This window comes from Petaurus breviceps, unplaced genomic scaffold, assembly GCF_028583685.1.
Source record: "Petaurus breviceps papuanus isolate PSGF00001 unplaced genomic scaffold, PetGlider_PUasm1.0 90721, whole genome shotgun sequence".
NCBI classification, from domain to species: Eukaryota; Metazoa; Chordata; class Mammalia; order Diprotodontia; family Petauridae; genus Petaurus; species Petaurus breviceps.
The window spans coordinates 4,577,344-4,596,870 of NW_027187322.1; the positions used below are offsets into that span (position 1 = coordinate 4,577,344).

At 43.3% G+C, this 19,527-nt stretch overlaps 1 protein-coding gene across 2 annotated transcripts in view; it reads right to left on the reverse strand.

Annotated features, from left to right (window-relative positions):
- The window catches only part of KMT5B (lysine methyltransferase 5B), a 60,720-nt gene that overhangs the window by 27,406 nt on the left and 13,787 nt on the right, over positions 1–19,527 (reverse strand). For both annotated transcript variants that reach the window (XM_069066524.1, XM_069066523.1), the window contains exons 2-3: positions 4,428–4,667; positions 2,037–2,180 (exon numbers count right to left, since the gene is read on the reverse strand). In XM_069066524.1, coding sequence (XP_068922625.1) covers positions 2,037–2,180; positions 4,428–4,591 — 308 coding nt within the window. In that variant the 5' untranslated portion in view covers positions 4,592–4,667. The remainder of the gene's footprint in view (positions 1–2,036; positions 2,181–4,427; positions 4,668–19,527) is intronic.

The window sequence follows — 19,527 nt, forward strand, 5'->3', positions numbered from 1 at the left end:
CAAGGGAGCTGGGATTAAAACCAAGAGTCACCTACCCAGCAAAACTGAGTATCATGTTTCAGGGGAAAATATGGTCATTCAGTGGAATACAGGACTTTCAAGCATTCTTGCTGAAAAAACCAGAGTTGAATAGAAAATTTGACATTCAGATACAAGAAGCAAGAGTAGCATGAAAAGGTAAACAGGGAAAAGAAATCATAAGGAACTTATCAAAGTTGAACTATTTTTTTTTTTTTAAGCAATCGGGGTTGAGTGGCTTGTTCGGGGTTGCATGGCCGGTTGTTGTTTCTGGGTGTGGTGCTGGGTGTCTGGGCCCGGATTTGATTCGGGTCGTCCCGGCACTGGAGCCGGTGCTCTTGCTAGCTGAGCCACCTGGCCAAAGTTGAACTATTAACATTCCTACATGGAAAAACAATAATTGTAACCTATGAAACTTTTCTCAGTAGTTGAAGGGATTAGAAATATATATATATGTCTTTATATGAGGGTATTCGGGCATATGAATACATATGTGAATGTGTGTATATACGTTTACAGGTATACATAGATAGAGGGCACGGGACCAATTGAACCGGAAGGGATGATACTTAAAAGGTGAAATTAAGAGGTGAGAGGAATATAATGAGAGGAGATGGGGAGAGACAGAGTGGGGCAAACTATCTCATACAGAAGAGGCAAGGGAAAATGGTTACAATGGAGGGGAAGAATAGGAAGGCAAAAGGGAATAGGTCAACCTTATTCCTATTGAATCTGGCTTGAGAAGGGAGAGAAATACACACTAAATAGGGGATTTCACCCTCCAGGAAGATAGGGGGGGAAGGGGATGTGAGGGGGGATGATGGAAGGGAGGGCAGGCTGGGGGGGAGGGAAGTTGGAAGCACCCACTTTTGAAAAGGGACAGGATCAAAGTAGAGAATAGAACAAGTGTGAGGTGGGATAGGAGGGAGGGAAATATAGTCAGTCTTTTACAATACATCTACTATGTTATTGTTTTGCATTAGCCACACATGTACAACCTATACTGAACTGCTTGTCCCCCCAGTGGGGGTGGGTGGCAGGGGGGGGAAGGGAATGAATCTGGAATTGAAAGTTTAAATCAAATATTCAAATATATATATGTGAGTGTATATATATATATATATATATACTATTATTAATACCATCTTACATGTAATTAAGAAAAAAGATATACAGGCACTGGGGCATAGAGATCCACTGGAAAAGTTGAAACGTGTATGGGAGAAAATATGGGAGAGAGCAGATCAGAGGTGGGGATATCCTGTGGGACTGCTGTTTTGGGGGGATGGGTGGGGGGAAAACGGGGAGAAAATTTGTAACTCAAAATCTGGCGGAAACGAATGATGTAAATCAGCAGTTAATAAAGCATTTAAATTAAAAAAAAAAAAGAGTGCATCACCAAACGTTTTATGCTCGGCTCACACCTGGCACGCTTGTACCCCCCTATCTGCTGCGTTTCCTTCCACATGCACTGTCTCAAGAAGTCTTCACCTGACACAGAGATGCAGGGCAGCTGTACATTCTAAGGACCCAAATGGACACTGAACACCCCACCCACCAGCACCAGCGGACAGGCTAAGCTACACGTCAAGCAGATCGGCTACTGGCCCAAGTCCCCTCGCCACTGTTGGCCTCAAGGAAAACTGCATTCTCACCAAAGCTTCTGGGAGAAAGAGCCCTCTTTAGAGGGATGCTCATTAAAAGGCCATCAGCATCATCAACAGCCAAATGAGCAGCAAGCCAGCCTCTGCTCTCCCCCTTAGCCTCTGGCCAGCTTCCCTAGAGAGTGGCACAGGCTCCCACCCCACACGAGGACTAGCACCCTGACTTTTCTTGGGGCTAGCTGCAGGGCTTGGGAGTGGGGGAAAGCGCGATCCTGGAGCTCAGCCATTCTGAGCTTCTGACTCCCCTGCCTCCAAGTTCCTTGTTGCCCTAAAGACAGCTCCAAGTTTACCTTTTGATTTTCTGAAAATCAACAGTTTCCTTGTTCCCCTTCAGGATAAAGACAAGAAAATTACCTAGTGTTCATTTTGTGGGTCTGAAAGCCTAGGTAGGGGTCAAGCACCAGACTGGTGGCTAGGTCATCGTTTTCACACAGCTCCTTGGCAGACATCCCAGAAGAAGGTACATAGCGACTCTGTCCTTCAAAGCCCGAAGTACCGCTACCTGGGAAAAGCAAGAAGCACCCGGATTACTCGCTTTGGCTGCTGTGCTAATCTCCTGAGTTTTCCAATCAATCAAATCAGCAATTCCCTGTCCTAATCAATGAGTGAAGAGTCAGTCAGACAGAGGGCCCTTGTGGTTTTCTGGGGCCCAGTTTCCTCCACTCCCTGGGTACTGGCATTTACATCACTCCCCAACCAAGGGGCCTACAGCCCTGGGGAATTCTCAGCTGCGTTCGTCTCCCTCGCCGCACAGGTGGGAACTTGGGAACAAAATCCCATGGCTTTAATAGGGCAACAAAGGAGAACACGGGGGAGAAGAAAAAGAGGTTACAGGTGGTTGGGGGCATAAAGAACTTTCAGCACGTAGAGGCAGAGAGTCTGGATCTTGGCCCTAAGAGGAGCCTTAAGAGAAAAGTTGGCCTTGACCCCTGCCTTTACTGGAGGTGAGTAAAACCTGCCATCTGACAGGTGAGTGTACAAAGTAAGGGGTATGAGGAAGGAACTGGCGTGAACTGCTCAACTGCTCAGCCCCAAGAATTTCAGGGACTGGAGGAAAATGAGATCATGAACTGAATGCTGGTTTAGAAGAGCCAACGTGGTCAGAGCAAATAACAGAAGCAACAGAGGCCGAGGCCTGAAGGCCAAGGGCCCCAGGTTGGGGGTGGGGTAGGGGGCTGCTGGCTGGGAGAAGCAGGAGACAGAGGGATGGCCCTGTATCATGTCACAAGGAAAAGCGGCTCTGCCTCTGTTGTCCAGGCTCTTCCCACCTCGTTCCTTCTCCCCCCTCTGACGGCCCTGATCTTCTTAGTCTCTGCCCCCAGGACCCAGAAGCAATTCTGACAAGTCTTCAGTCTGGGGTCTTGGATGGATGCTCTGTTCTGGGGAAGGAAGGAGGCCCTCACAGGCCTCATGCTCTCTCTAGTCTCCAGGGTCCAGGGGATACCAGGCTAATTCTGATCCCAGGAGAGTTGGGAGTCAGCATTCTACAGAATTTGAACTGGTCACCAGAGGGCTGGACTGAGTGAGACCAGCACCAGGTCACTGTGAAGTCTGTTTAGAAGAGGAAAGACTGGGGCTTGGACCTGAAGGCACTTGATCTCAACCCCGATCTCTGAAGTGTGGCCATCAGCAGCCCTTCTGGACCTTTGGAACAACTTTGGATCACCTTCTCTACAGCTCTGCATTTATCCCGAGTCACAAAGTATAGGTCTCTGAAGTGGCCCTGGTAGACACTGCAGGCCGGCACCTTGGAGCAGGCCCTGAGAGAGGAAGTGACCTGCCCAGGGTCACCCAGCCAGAATGGGAGCTCCATGGCTAGCTCCAGGTGCGCGCCTTCTGCCCCCTACCCTTGAAACAGACACCAATAAGAATGGACAATTTCTTGAAATAAAAAACGGGGGGCAGGAAGGGAGAGAGAATTTGGAACTCAAAATTTTGAATAAAAATGCTAAAAAAAATTGGGGGAAAAGTGGATCCCTTCCAACTAAGAGGCAAACAGATGATGACATAATTGTTTCATTGTGCAGTATTTAATACATCCCATGGGGAACTGGGCAGAGCAGGTGAAGTCGCTTCCGATTTCCTTGCTTACCCTCCAGGCCTCGGCCCTATTTCATCCAAAAACACTAAGATGGAGAATTGATTCTGCTGTTCATGACTATTTTTAAAACCCTCTATGGACAGGTTATCAAAACCAGATGCTAACAATCACTCTAGAACCCTTGAAAAAGGTGTGGCTGGACACGCTGCTGGGGCCCGAGTAGCTGCACTGTCCTGGTTTTACAGAAGGACGCAGCAGGCAGGTGTAAACTCTGGAGGACAGGAGGGGGCAGTTTCAAGCTGCAGACCCTAACCATGCCAGCCAGATTTCTGCATCGGGCATCCAGGGGACACTGGTGTCACTCACTCGCCATGACAAGAGCTGAACGGTGGCATTTTTCTTTTTGCTTTTTGGAGGGCGACTGGAGTTAAGTGACTTGGCCAAAGTCACACGGCTAGTTTTTGTGTTAAGTGTCTGAGGCCGGATCCAAACCCAGGTCCTCCTGACTCCAGGGACGGTGCTCTATTCACTGTGCCACCTAGCCGCCCCAAATGGTGGCATTTTTGAAGGAGGAATAAATGATTCTTCTGATATGCACGGGATGAAAATTGTCAAAGACAACAACAAAACAAAATGTGTTACTGGAGAAAGAACAGTGAGTGGCCCTGAGCACGGTGGCAATGCCTCAGAGGCCAAGCGTCCACCTACATCTGCTCGACCTCCTCTCCACTGCGCTCCGGCTGGTCTTCAGGGTGTCCTTCCCCGTGGGCTGAAGCTTGGACGGACTCGGCTGGTGCTCGCTAGACAGCTTGCCTCCATGTCTCCTGCCATTCACCACCATGTTCTTGGCGTCTCCCAGCCACTTCATGCCCACAGGCAGCCCGGCCCAGTGGCATTTAGTCCCTCTCTTCAAAGAGCTTGGAGAATAATTTCAATTTTCTCTCCTATGGAAACAAAAGATGGGAAAAAAAAGTAACTGGGGAGGCAAAGACAAGCAAGACCATTATGCTAAACAGGCCCGGAGAAAGGCACAACCAGCAGTGCAGCGGTCGCCTCTCCTGTTTGGGGCACTCCTGGCACTTCTTGAATCCCTCTATGATCTCATGCCTGGGAATTCAGTCCTAAGAGTGCCCCCCCCAGGCTCCTGAAGGGATGGCTACTAAGGGGCACCCACTTTACTTAACGACATCTGAGGTGCAAATCCCCACATGCGTGCCTTTATCTGGTCTTCCCCACAGCCCTTGGGAGGTAAGTACTATGGCCATTATACCCATTTTATGGATAAGGAAACCAAGGCTGGAAAAGGTGAAATGCCCTGCCCACAATCACCCCACTCACACCTGAAATAAGATCTGAACCCATGTCTTTCTGACCCCAAGCCCGACATTATTCCATCCCTTTATCGTGGCCTGTTTCTCTGAGCAGCAGGCAGTCTACAGACAATCTGCCCCCTCCTAAGCCCCACGTCCTCTCTACTCAAGTCAAAGCAGGCCAGGCACGGCATCTAAACGGAGCCCATCACTACTATCATCATTATTATTGGGAGCTAGGCTGCTGGGGGACAAGATGGGGGAAGTGACATGTGAAGGAAGGACTGGAGGAGAGAGATCAGACACAAGAAAACCAACTAAGAGGGGATTTTGATGGTCCAGGCAAGTAAAGTCCAAGTTGCAAGAGAAACTGAGGAGGTAAGAGTGACAAGAACTGAGAAAGTACATGGTGGGAAGAGGTGGCTGGAAGGCTGGAGCTGTCCCGACCAACACAGGGAGTTAAGAGGAGGGAGAACGACGACTTCCTTTTCAGCAGGATGAATCTGAAATGCCTACAGGACACCCAGGCTGATTTCTAGCCAGCACATGGGGATGTAGAAGGCCGCATATAGAGCTTTTTGGGTTATCTACATACAGATGACAGCTAAATCCACAGGGAGGGGTTTGTGTGGCTTTTTTGGGGAGGCAAGACAGATGGGGAGATAGAGGGTCATAGACATGGAGGGAGAGAGGAAGAGGGAAGAGGGAGAGAGGAAGAGAGGGATAGATAAAGAGGGAGGGAGAAAGAGGAAAGAGGGAGAGGGGGAAGGAGGGAGGGAGGGAGAAGGGGAAGGAGAGAGGGAGGGAGAGAGAGAGAGAGAGAGAGAGAGAGAGAGAGTATATGCACACTGAGGAAACTGCAAAGATCAGCAGTCATAAGGAAAACATGTCCAAGAGAAGGAAGGGGTGGGTGGTCAGAGGTATCAAATGCTGTGAAAAGATGAAAAAGGATGAGGCTTGAGAAAGGCCAACAGACTCAGAAGAGATGGTTGTGACCACAGAGAGCACTCCTTCAGTGGGTGGTGAGTCAAGAAAGGGACACAGAGCCCTAAGCCCAGGGAGGAGTGAATATCAGCAGGTCAAATACTCCAAAGGCTCAAGAAGGCAAAGGCTGAGTAAAGGCTCATGGATTTGGGAATTAATAAAATCACTGGTAAAGCCTGGAGAGAGGGGAGGCAGGGGCTGAGAAGTGGAGTCGGCTGTGAAATCCTTGGCTGTCATCTAGCTTTACCTTCCTGTTTTACAGAAGAGGAAACTGAGACCCAGAAAAGGAAGTCACACTCCTCCAGGATGGACAGTCAGTGTCAACGTTACAAACAGAACTCAGATTGACCCCGTACAGGGTTCTTTCTGCTCTCCTGGAGAAGCCAATCTCCACTTTTCATTGTGCAAAGAAAACTAAAGAAGCCATTTCCTATAGCTGCTCTCAGAAATTCCTTTCTCCTCCTTCCCTTTATAATGCTCCAACAAATGTTGCCCAAGCTTCAAGTGCCAGCGTCTCTGCCGCAGCTTAAGCAAAGGCATCAGCAGCATCACAGCTTGGCCAGTGACTGTCTTGACACACCTGTTCCTTGTTACACTGGTTTGTCTCCCAGGTAAACTGCGCGGTCAAACTGAAACTCCTACTTGGTCCATCTTGTAATTGTTTCTAAATCATGACTAAAAACCCAGAGCCACAGAAGAGAACACAAAAGAGGGCAATTTCGAAGTCACCACAGGATATACAACAATTTTTCCTTTATTCAACTTTCTTTTAAGAGATTTTTTTCTTTTTTGCTTTTATCGTAGGGGCAATTGGGGTTAAGTGACTTGCCCAAGGTCACATGGCTAGTAGGTGTTAAGTGTCTGCAGCCAGATTTGAACTCAGGTCCTCCTGACTCCAGGGCCGGTGCTCTATTCACTGCACACCCTACCTGCCCCCATTTATTCAACTTTCTTACCAAATTTACTGTAATGATTCTTTTACTCAGGTTAATAAGGAAATAAGTGGCATAGATTTAGCTTGAAATCATAACAATATAACGCATTTAATTCAGAAAGATTCAGAATACTCAGGAGGTGCTATGTAATCTAAATTTTCCTACCTGCGAGTGCTAACTGACCCTCTTCTTCAAGGCCAAGAGTCAAAAGCAATACCGTGAGTGACCAGAGTTACAGAACCAGATTTTGCCGATGGCAGTATGCACAGAGCAATCCCTTCAATCTGTTCTTTACTAGAGATGGATGATGTGGGGAAGGGTGCCAAGGGCCGGGACCAAGAGCTGCCCCTGGAACCATGATCCAGTCCTCCTAACTACTGTGCCCAAGTCATTGCTGAAGGATCCATGACAAGGATGGCGTCAGCAGGGCTCCAGAAAGTCTGTCTTGCAACACTTTGTCCATGAGGTAGGAAGAAGAAATGGAGATGGAGGGTAACAACAGAAGAGCAAATCGGGAGTGACTGCAGTCCCCAGACGACAGGGTTCGAACTTGACTCTGCCCCCTTTCATCTTCAGAGAGGTCTCCAAACTTGAGGTGTTAACTGGGCACAGCAGGAGGCCATCAACAGAACCAAGGCTTCCGAGTAAAGACAATCAAATAGAGCTGAGAATAAATGGCATGATCTACTTGCTGATGACAGAGAAACACTGATTGATTTATGGGCTTGAAGCACAAGAAATTTCAGGCCATTTTTTCTAAGTTATGCTGCTGATGGGTAAAGTTTCATCACTCTCTAAAGCATATATCCCCTATGAAAGCAAGCTGGGATAAAATACATCCACACAGCTCCCATAAGCAAGCTGACAGAGCAGGCTATTGTTTGATAAGCCCAGAGACGCCAATTGCTGGATTAGAAACTCCTTTGAAGAAAACTGCTGGGAAAACTGGAAAGGGGTTTGGCAGACATCAGAGTGAGCCTAACACTTTACACCATATCCCAAGATAAACTCCAAATGAATATATGAATTAAATATGAAAGGTCCCCAAAAAATAGAGGAAAAGGGAAGGAAGTGCTTTGTATAACTATGGTGAGGAATAGTCTTAATTAAACAGGAATAGAACAATTCTGATTACACAACACAAAATAGTTTTTACATGACAAAGCCAATGCAGCTAGCAGTAGGAAAAAAAATCCGTGATGGTGGGAGGGGGGAGTCCTAACAGCCAATGTTGCTGATTAAAGATTGATACACATATCAATACAAATGCATAACAAAAGTCAATAATGGTTAAATGATATGCAAGCAGATTTCATGAGAAATGTAAGCTATGAACAAACCACATGAAAAACATTCCAAAACACTAATAAAAATAATGTAAATTGAAATTCTGATGTTATACCTCACACTTATCAAATTAAAAAAGATGACAAGAAACTGTATATATTGGAGTGGGGCAGGGGAAACTATGGGAAAGCAAGCACACTAATACCCTCGGTGGAGCTGTAAATTAATGCAACTATTCTAAAGAACTGGAAATTATGCTAAAAAGTCACCAAACCACGTGTATATAAGCCACTGCTAGCCATATACACATACAGACACACATATAACATATAACACAGACACACACACATAAATACCTCAGAGAGCTCAAGGAGAGAGAGAGGGGAAGGGCCCATAAGGACAAAAGTTAAGAACTGGAGGGAATGTGGGCGCCCGCTGCTTGGGAGATGGCTGAATGTGGCACATTCATTTTACAGAATATGGCGGTTCCATAAAAAATGACAGCTGAGTTCAAAGGAACCTGAGAAGATCTGAGTGAACCCTGGCAGGCAACCTTACTTATTACTGGGGAAAACACAGGCAGTGTGGTATGGGCTGAGCCAGGAAAGCAACTTGTGCACTGACCGCACTCATGGAAAGGAAAACAGCACAGCAAAGCTTCAGAGCTCGGCATGACCAGCGAAGATTCCAGGAGCCCAAGACGGGGCGAGCTCTTTTTGCTACTCAGTCAGTAAACATTCATCAGGTGCCTACTGTGTGCCAGGACCTGTGCCAAGTCTAGGAATGCCAAGAAAAGCAAAAGGTAATCCCTGCCCTCAGAAGCTTATAGTCTAGTGGGGGAAATGGCAAAGTCACAGATGTGGCAAACAATGCATAGAGAAGATAAAGAGGGAACAATCAGGCAAGAGAAGGCATCAGAACGAAACTACAGGAAACTCCCAGATTGGAAAATTCCATCTCCTAATGCAGGTCTGCTACTTTCTCTGTAATTCGTGTGTGTGCGTGTGGTGCGTGTGTGCGCACGTGCATCACCTAGAGGTCTGCGGTCTTTCAGCCAGTATTTGCACATGGGGCTTCCTGACCTGGAGGCCAGCTCTCTTTCACCCTGGCTGCCTCCTTACATTTCCATTCCATTCCCGTTCTTTACCGGAGCTCCCGTCTTCCTGCTAACAGAGATGCCTTGTCGGAATGTGACCAGTTGTGTCTGACTTACAGCAGCTCCTGGCTTAGCTCATTCACAGGACGACTCTGAGGGGGCAAAGGGCCTTCCTTCTGCCAACAAGTGATTCCCATTGAAGAAAGGCCTTCCAGAAGAACTCTAATGCCTTTTCTAACAGTTGCCAGGAGGGACTGGGGATTCGAGCTCAAATGGACAGACAGGTTCAGTATGTTTTTGTTTTCTGAGTGCCAGATCTGCCCAGTCAGCCCTGATGACTTAGCCGGTCACCAAGCATCAACACTGAGGACGGGCGGCAGCCAGCCAAGGTCACGTGGCAGGCAGCTTAGAGGAGCAGCACGAGACCAATTCCCGGAGCCCGGGTCTTTCCCTTCTCACAGATCAGTGCCGTCTCTCCAACGGGCCCCAGCTCACCGCACTCATGAACATCATCATTCCCACAGAATCATTTCAGGAACCTTCATTCAATCTAGCATGTCCCAAGATGAGAAGTCACTTGAGGTCACAGACTAAGGCAGATAAGCCAGGATTTGAACCCCAATGACTGAACAGTCACAGAAGCCATAAAAAAGTCAGGGAGGCCGTCCTTGCACTTGGCTACATGTCCTTTCCTTCCCCTGTTTCTCAGGGGAAAGAGGATCATGATGAAAGCACCGTAGGTGTAAAGGGGCCCAAGTCCATGGGGGACTGTGCCATTGACTCGGCCAACATCTGCAGCGCATCTAGAGAGCTAGCTTCACAAGGACAACTGGAGCGCGCTCCATAAGCAGAGACAGAAAAGATGGGGAGATGAGGGGCAATGTTGGAACAAAGAAAGTCCAAGTCCGAAAAGCACAAGGTTGTTAAAATTCTGAAAAGAAACACTGCAGGTGGGTGGGGAGGTGGTGCTGGAGGACAGATCAGCCACAATCTTCTGCTCCCTTCCTGAGTGACCCTTGGGCCTCAGTTGCCTCCTCTGTAAAATGAGAAGGTTGGGCTGGGGGCCTGGAGGCCCCCTGCAGCTTCATCTCAGCAGCTGTTTCTTGGATCCTCCTTCTCAAACTCACAGAAAAGGGGGTCCCTGGTCCACAAATAAGACTCTCTGCAGCACAGACTGACTTGATTTTAAAATGGGATATTATCTTGGCTTCAATGGATTTTATTTATTTTGTGAACTATTTCCCAACTCCATTTTAATCTGGTTTGGCCTCACATGGGAGGGCTGCAGGTGACCTCCTCGACAACTCTGGTTTAGGTGACTAGACCGCTCCAACCTGGGGCCGTCCACCATCCCTCAGAGGACTGGTGGGAGGCTTTTGTCTCTGGGCCTGTGGGGAATTAAGAGGCTCCAGGGAACCGAGCTGAGATAATCCTGTGGCCTCTGAGTCTGAGCCTAATGGATCTAGAAGCCGCTGCCATCCTCCAGGCTTCCAAGTCAGCGAGTGGTTTTTAAATGCCCGCTTAGCATTGTGCTAAGTGCTGGGTACACAAAGAAAGTCACTGCCCCACTCCAAACAAGAGTCCCTGCTCTCAAGGAGCTCCCAGTCTAATGTGAGAGACAACATGCAAAGAGCTCTATACAAACAAGCTAAATGCAAGATAAACTGAAGATTATCTGAGGCAGGGGCTGAGATGAAGGCTGAAGACAGGTGATTCTTATTTCTACTGTCAAATATAAATAAAAGGAAACAAGATGCAGTCAACAAAAGACTTCTGGGGATGCTCAGAATTAGGAGTGGGAGCTAAAAACGGTTTAAAGAAGGGGCCTCATGTTGCCCACTATACAGCCCCAGGAGCACCCTGCCAGTGACAGGTTTTGCAAAAAAAAACAGAACACAGGGTTCTTCACAGTAAATTCTACTTGTAGAGAAAACAAGCACTTCCTCTAGACAGATACGTCCACTTCCTGGATTATTCAGTGACACCACTTTGTCTGAGGTCCTCTTGGGTGGGTCAAGGCCCTTGTGACAGAATTCCCATCTCACACTGGGATACCAACAGCTCCCCCTGGGATATCTCACCCAGTGGCTGTGAAATCATCACAAATGCCTCTGGGGAAAAAGTGATGTGCTAAAGACCAGAAGCCAGGTAGAAGTCTTTGGGAGATCTTTACACAGAGAAAAGAAGCAATCTTTCCAACCATTTTCACTGACTGTGCTCCACGTTCAGTCAAGGCCAGCATCCCCACAGGACACCGACACTTATGTAGAGTTTTAGTTGTTTAACATGCCTTCCCCTTTGAGATACAGGAAAACGAAGGGAACTCCGAGGTAGGCTTCTAAAGCCCGGAGCTTTGTTCGATACAGCAATTGTTACAATGCTGCTGCCGGTGTGTACAATGTCCTGGTTCTGCTCACTTCACTCTGTATCAGTTCATGTAAGTCCTCCCCGGTTTTTTCTGAACCCATCCCCTTATTTCTTATAACACAATAACATTCCATCATAATCATATACCACAACTTCTTCAGCCATCCCCCAACGGATGGGCAATCCTTTAGATTCCAATTCTTTGCCACCAGAAAAATATCAATCTTTTTGTACCCATGAGTCCTTTTCTTTCTGTTTTGATCTCTTTGGGATACAGACCTAGTAGGGGTGGTGTTGCTGGGTCAGAAGGTATGCCAAGTTTTATAGTCCAAACTGTTCTCCAGGATAGCTGGCACCAGTTCACAGCTCTACCAACAATGCATTAGTATCCCTATTCTTCCAGCATGTCATTCTGCTTTTCTGTCGTGTCAGCCAATCTGATAAGTGTGAGGCAGTACCTCAGAGAGAGTCTAATTTGCATTTCTACAGCATTTTTTTCCATATGACTAGTTTTAATTTCTCCTCCCAGAAACTGCTTGTCCATATCCTCTGCCCATTCATCAATCAGGAAATAGCTCTTATTTTTATAAATTTGGCTTAGTTCCCTATATATTGGAGAAATGAGGCCTTTACCAGAGAAACCCGCTAGTCTAACTTCCCCTCCCCCATCCCAGTTTCCAGCTTTCATTCTAATTTTGGTTGCATCTGTTTTGTTTTTATCTTTAAGAATCTGGTCGTACTGCTATTTGGTCCATATATGTTTCTTAGTAGTGATATTACTTAATTGTCCATTGTACCTTTTTGAAAAATCCTCTGATTATCTCTTTTAATTAGGTTCATGTAGGCTTTTTGCTTTGTCTGAGATCACGATCACTACCCCTGCCTTTTTTTCTTTTTTACCATGGCTGAAGCATAACAGATTCTGCTCCAATCCCTTATTTTAACTCTGTATGTGTCTTTCTGTTTCAAGTATGTTCCTTGCAAGCAACATATTGTTGGATTCTGGTTTCTAATCCATTCTGCTATTCATTTCCATTTTATGGGAGATTTCATTTCATTCACATTCATAGTTATTATTACTGTGTATTTCCCTCTTTTCTTTCTTCTGTTTATCTATCTTTTTAGACTTTCCTTCCTCAAAAGTCATTATTTTGTTTCTGACCACTATCTCCCTTTTATCACTCTCCCCCCTCCTCTTATCTTGTTCCCTTCTTATTTCCCGGTTGGATAAGGCAGATTTCTATGCCCAACTAAGTGTGTATATAGTCTTCCCTTTTTGAACCAATTCCAGTGAAAAGTGAGATTTAAGCATTACCTGCCACCACCCCTACTTTCCCCTCAACCTCCATAAAAGCTTTTCCTTTTGTACCTCTTTTACATGAGACAATTTTCCCCAGTCTCTCCCTTCTTCTTCTCCCAGTACATCTCTCTTTACCACCTACCCATATTTTTAAAGATCATCTCAACACAATCAACTCACTCTTATGCCCTCTATGTAGACTCCTCCTAACTGCCTAATAATGACAAAGTTCTCAAGATTTATATGCATCACCTTCCCCATATAGGAATATGAACAATTTAACCTTATCAAGTTCCTTATGATTTTTCTTTCATATTTACTTCTTAATGCTTCTCTTGAGTCTGTCTGAATGTCAAAAGTTCTATTCAGCTCTGGTCTTTTCATGAGGAATGTTTTATTAGTCTTCAATTTCATCTTTAAATGAAATTAGATTATTTTTTCCCCTGAAGAATTAAATCAGTTTTGCTGGGTAGGTTATTCTTGGTTGTAATTCTAGTTCTTTTGCCTTCTGAAATATCATATTCCAAGTCATACACTCCTTCAGTATGGAAGCTGCTAAAACTTGTGTGATCCTGCCTGTGGCTCCATGATATCTGAATGATTTCTTTCCGGCTGAGTGAAGTATTTTCTCCTTGATCTGGGAGCTCTGAAATTTGGCTATAATGTTCCTGGCAGTTTTCATTTTGGGATCTCTTTTAAGAGGTGATTGGCAGATTCTTTCCATTTCTATTTTACCCTCTTTCTGGTTCTAAAATATAATTTTCCTTTATGATTTCTTCAAATATGATGTTCTTTTCTTGATCATGGCTTTTTTCAGAAAGTAGATAATTTGGCAGAGTGAACCCCACCTGCTCCAACCCCCACTCAGACCCTGAAAACATAGTAACTATTGCCCCAGGGCAAAACCCTCTACAGTAAAGGCTTGGGAACCCTAGAGGAAAGGTGTGGCTAGGGCCCTGCCTCAAAATGGGTAGAAAGCAGACCACAAAGATTCTGGAGTCCTACTATCCTCAGAGGAAGGAGCCAAACTCAGAGGGAGACAATGTGGACTCCACACCCACAGCTGAAACATCAACAGGGAAGGGGTCCCAAGCACAGAAAGCTCTCCTAGATAAGCTCAAAAGGAACTTTGAAAACCAAATGAGAGAGAAAAGACAAAATGAACAATTCTTTTAAAATCAAAATTGCAGAATTAGAAAAACATTCCAATGAAGCTCCAAAAACTAACCAAGGAAAATGATTCGCTAAAAACCAGAATCAACCAAATTGAAACAAATAACTCTATGAGGAACCAAGAATTAGTCAAACAAAACAACAAGAATGAAAAATTAGAAAAAGAGGTAAAATATCTCAATGGAAAAATAACTGACTTGGAAAACAGATCCAGGAGAGAGAATCTGAGAATCATAGACCTACCAGAAAATCATGATGAAAAAATGAGCCTGGACAACATTCTCCAAGAGCTCATTAAGGAAAACTTCCCTGAGATACTAGAATCTGAGGGTAAAATAGAAATCGAGAGAATCCACCAGACACCTGCTGAAAGAGATCCCAAACTGAAAAGTCCTTGAAATGTTGTGGCCAAACTCAAGAACTACCAGGTAAAAGAGAAAATACTTCAAGCGGCCAGAAAGAAACAATTCAAATATCAAGGGTCCACAGTGAGGATCGCACAGGATTTGGTAGCCTCTACACTGAAAGATCAGAGGCAGTGGAATACAATTTTCTGGAAGTCAAAAGAGCTCAAGTTACAACCAAGGATCACATACCCAGCGAGACTGAGCATATTCTTCCAGGCAAAGAGATGGTCATTCAACGATATAACAGAGTTCCAGGCCTTCCTGATGAAAAAGCCAGAGCTCAATGGAAAATTCAACCTCCAATTACGAGATGCAAGAGTAACAAAGAAAGGTAAATAAGGAAAACACACACACACACACACACACACACACACACACACCCCCTGCTATTTAATAAGAGCAAACTGTTTATAGACAAGTAGAAGGTATGAGTATAAATTACTCAAAATGATGATTAAAAACATCTTATTAAGGGCTACAAAGGGACTGCAATGGAAGAAGAGGAATGAATGAAGTGGAAAAGGGTAAATTATGCCACACAAAGAGGCATAAAAACAATATAGCAGAGGAAAAGAAGGGAGGGAGATGAGAATCATATGAGCTTTTCCCTCATTGGGTCTGGTGCAAGGAGGGAATAACAACCAGTTAAGCATAGGGATCTATGGAGAAGAGACACAAAAAGTATCATTTTAGAGGGAAAGAGGAGAGGGAGAGGAGTTTCACATGAGATTTGTTCTTGTCACCCTTGGTGCAAAGAAGAAATAACATACTTCATTAAGAATAAAAATATCCTACAGGCAGTAGGAGGGGGAAAGGGCTATGAAAGGGGGCGGGTGGTTATTAGGGAGGGAAGAAGTAAGGGGGAAGGGGAGGAAAAGGGAGGGGGGCTGATAAGGGAATACTGAGGGAGGTGGTGGTCAAAAGGAAAACTATTAAGGGGGGGAAGGGAGAAGGGGAGAAAAATATATAAGCATTAACAGGGAAGGGAATAGGATGGAAGGAAATAAACATAATGATCATAACTGTGAATGTGAATGGAATGAACTCTCCCATAAAAACGGAGGCAGATAGCAGAATGGATTAAAAATCAATCCTACAATATGCTGTTTACAAGAAACACATCTGAAACAGAGGGATACACACAGGGTAAAGGTAAAAAGGCTGGAGCAAAATACATTATGCCTCAGCTAAAGTAAAAAAAGCAGGGGTAGCAATCCTTATCTCAGATAAAGCAAAAGCAAAAATTGACTAATTAAAAGAGATAAGGAAGGCAACTATATCCTGCTAAAAGGCACCATCGAAAATGAAGCAATATCATTACTTAACATGTATGCACCAAGTGGTGTAGTGTCCAAATTCCTAGAGGAGAAGGTAAAGGAATTAGAGGAAGAAATAGATAGCAAAACTATACTAGTGGGAGACCTTAATCTCACCCTCTCTGAGCTTGATAAATCCAACCTCAAAATAAACAAGAAAGAAGTTAAGGAGGTGAACAGGATTTTAGAGAGGGTAGATATGATAGATCTCTGGAGAAAACAGAATGGGGATAAAAAGGAATATACCTTCTTCTCAGAGGTAGATGGCTCATACACAAAAATTGACCATGTACTAGGACATAAAAACCTCACAAGTCAGTGCAGAAAGGCAGGAATATTAAATGCATCCTTCTCAGATCATGATGCAATAAAAATTACATGCAATAAAGGGCCAGGGAAAGACAGACTAAAAACTAATTGGAAACTAAACAATTTGATCCTAAAGAATGAGAACAAGAAATCATAAAAACAATCAGTAAGTTGAATGAAGTTCAAGAAGAGAATGATAATAATGAGACAACATACCAAAATTTGTGGGATGCAGCAAAGGCAGTTCTTAGGGGAAGTTTCATATCCCTGAGTGCATACATGAATAAATTAGAGAAAAGAGAGGTAAATGAATTGGGCATGCAATTGAAAAAGCTAGAGAAAAAAATTGAAAATCCCCAATTAAATACTAAATTAGAAATACTGAAAACCAAAGGAGAGATTAATAAAATTGAAATTAAGAAAACTATTGAATTAATAAATAAAACTAAGAGCTGGTTTTAGGAAAAAAAAACAATAAAATTGATAAACCATAAGTCAATATGATAAAAAAAGAAAGAAAACCAAATTATAAGTATCAAAAATGAAAAAGGTGAACCTACCACCAATGAAGAGGAAATTAAAATAATTAGGAATTATTTTGCCCAGTTGTATGCACATAAATTTGACAATCTTAGTAAAATGGATGAATATTTACAAAAATATAGGTTGCCCAAATTAACCGAAGAGGAAGTAAATTACTTAAATAACCCCATCTCGGAAAAAGAAATCGAACAAATCATCAGTGAACTCCCTAGGAAAAAATCTCCAGGGCCAGATGGATTTACTAGTGAATTCTATCAAACATTTAAAGAACAATTGATTCCAATACTCTACAAACTATTCTAGAAAATTAGTGAAGAAGGAGTCCTACCAAATTCTTTTTATGACACAAATATGGTACTGATACCTAAATCAGGAAGAGATAAAACAGAGAAAGAAAATTATAAACCAATCTCCCTCATGAATATAGATGCAAAAACTTTAAATAAAATATTAGCAAAAAGACTACAGCAACTTATCACAAGAATAATATACTTTGATCAGATAGGATATATTCCAGGAATGCAAGGATGGTTTAATATTAGGAAAACCATCAGTATAATTGATCATATCAGCAATAAAACTAGCAAAAAAACACATGATTATCTCAATAGATGCAGAAAAGGCTTTTGAAAAAATACAACATCCATTCCTATTAAAAACACTAGAAAGAATAGGAATGAATGGAGCCTTCCTTAAAATAATAGGTAGCATCTATTTGAAGCCATCAGCAAGTATTATATGTAATAGGGAGAAGCTAGAAGCATTTCCAGTAAGATCAGGGGTCAAACAAGGATGTCCACTATCACCCCTCTTATTCAATCTGGTGCTAGAAATGTTAGCAGTAGCAATTAGAGAAGAAAAAGAAATCAAAGGAATCAAATTAGGCAAAGAAGAGACCAAGCTATCACTCTTTGCAGATGATATGATGATATACTTAGAGAATCCTAGAGAATCAAGTAAAAAACTTCTTGAGACAATAAATAAATTTGGCAAAGTTGCAGGATATAAAATAAACCCACATAAATCCTCGGCATTCCTGTATATTTCTAATGAAATTCAGCAGCAAGAGATAGAAAGAAAAAACCCATTTAAAGTTACTGCAGACATTATAAAATATTTGGGAATCCACCTGCCAAAACAAACCCAGGACCTATATGATCACAACTACAAAACACTTTTCACACAAATAAAATCAGATCTAACTAATTGGAAAGACATCAACTGCTCGTGGCTGGGTCGAGCTAATATAATAAAAATGACAATTTTACCTAAATTAAATTATATATTTAGTGCCATACCAATTAATTTACCAAGAAACTACTTTATAGAGCTAGAAAAAATAGTAACAAAATTCATTTGGAAGAACAAAAGGTCCAGAATATCAGGGGAATTGATGAAAAGAAATGCTAGGGAAGGTGGACTAGCTATACCAGATCTCAATCTGTATTATAAAGCAGCAGTCCTCAAAACTACTTGGTACTGGCTGAGGAATACAGTAGTGGATCAATGGAATAGATTAGGCACACGAGACTCAGCAGTCAATGACTATAGTAATCTTCTATTTGATAAACCTAGAGACCCCAGTTTTTGGAATAAGAACTCACTATCTGACAAAAACTGCTGGGAAAACTGGAATATAGTATGGCAGAGACCGGGCATAAACCATTATTTAACACCATATACCAAAATCAAGTCTAAATGGGTGCATGATCTAGGTATAAAGGCTGATACTCTAAGCAATCTGGGAAAGCAAGGAATAGTTTATCTGTCAGATTTGTGGAGAGGGAAAGACTTTATGACCAAACAAGAATTAGAGGGCATTATAAAATGCAAAATGGATAATTTTGATTACATTAAATTGAAAAGCTTCTGTACAAACAAAGCCAATGTAACCAGGATTAATAGGGAAGTGGAAAATTGGGAAAGAATTTTTACAACCTATGTCACTGATAAAGGACTCATTTTTAAAATATACAGAGAACTGAGTCGAATTTATAAGAATACAAGTCATCCCAATTGATAAATGGTCAAAGGATATGAACAGGCAGTTTACAGAGAAAGAAATTAAAGATATTTATAAGCATATGAAAAAAATGCTCTAAATCACTATTGATTAGAGAAATACAAATCAAAACAACTCTGAGGTACCACATCTCACCGGCCAGACTGGCTAAGATGACAAAACAGGAAAATGATAAATGCTGGAGAGGATGTGGAAAAATTGGAACACTAATGCACTGTTGGTGGAGTTGTGAACTGATCCAACCATTCTGAAGCGCAACCTGGAACTATGCCCAAAGGGCTATAAATAAGTGCATACCCTTTGACCCACCAATATCACTTCTAGGGTTGTATCCCAAAGAGATCATAGAAGTGGGAAAAAGACCCATATGTACAAAAATATTTATAGCAGCTCTTTTTGTGGGTGCAAAGAATTGGAAATTAAGGGAGTGCCCATCAATTGGGGAATGGCTGAACAAGCTGTGGTATATGCGTGTTATGGAATACTATCGTGCTATAAGAAACGAGGAGCAGATGGACTTCACATTTACCTGGAGAGGCTTATACAAACTGATGCTGAGTGAGAAGAGCAGAACCAGGAGAAATTTGTACACAATTTCAGACACAACGTATGTGTGATGATCCAGCTTTGACAGACTGGACTCTTCTCAGCAATGCAGGATTATAAGTCAAACCCAAAAGACTCATGATGGAGAGAGGTTTACATCCAGAGAAAGAACTGAGATTGAACCCAGACTGAAGCAAACTACCTGCCC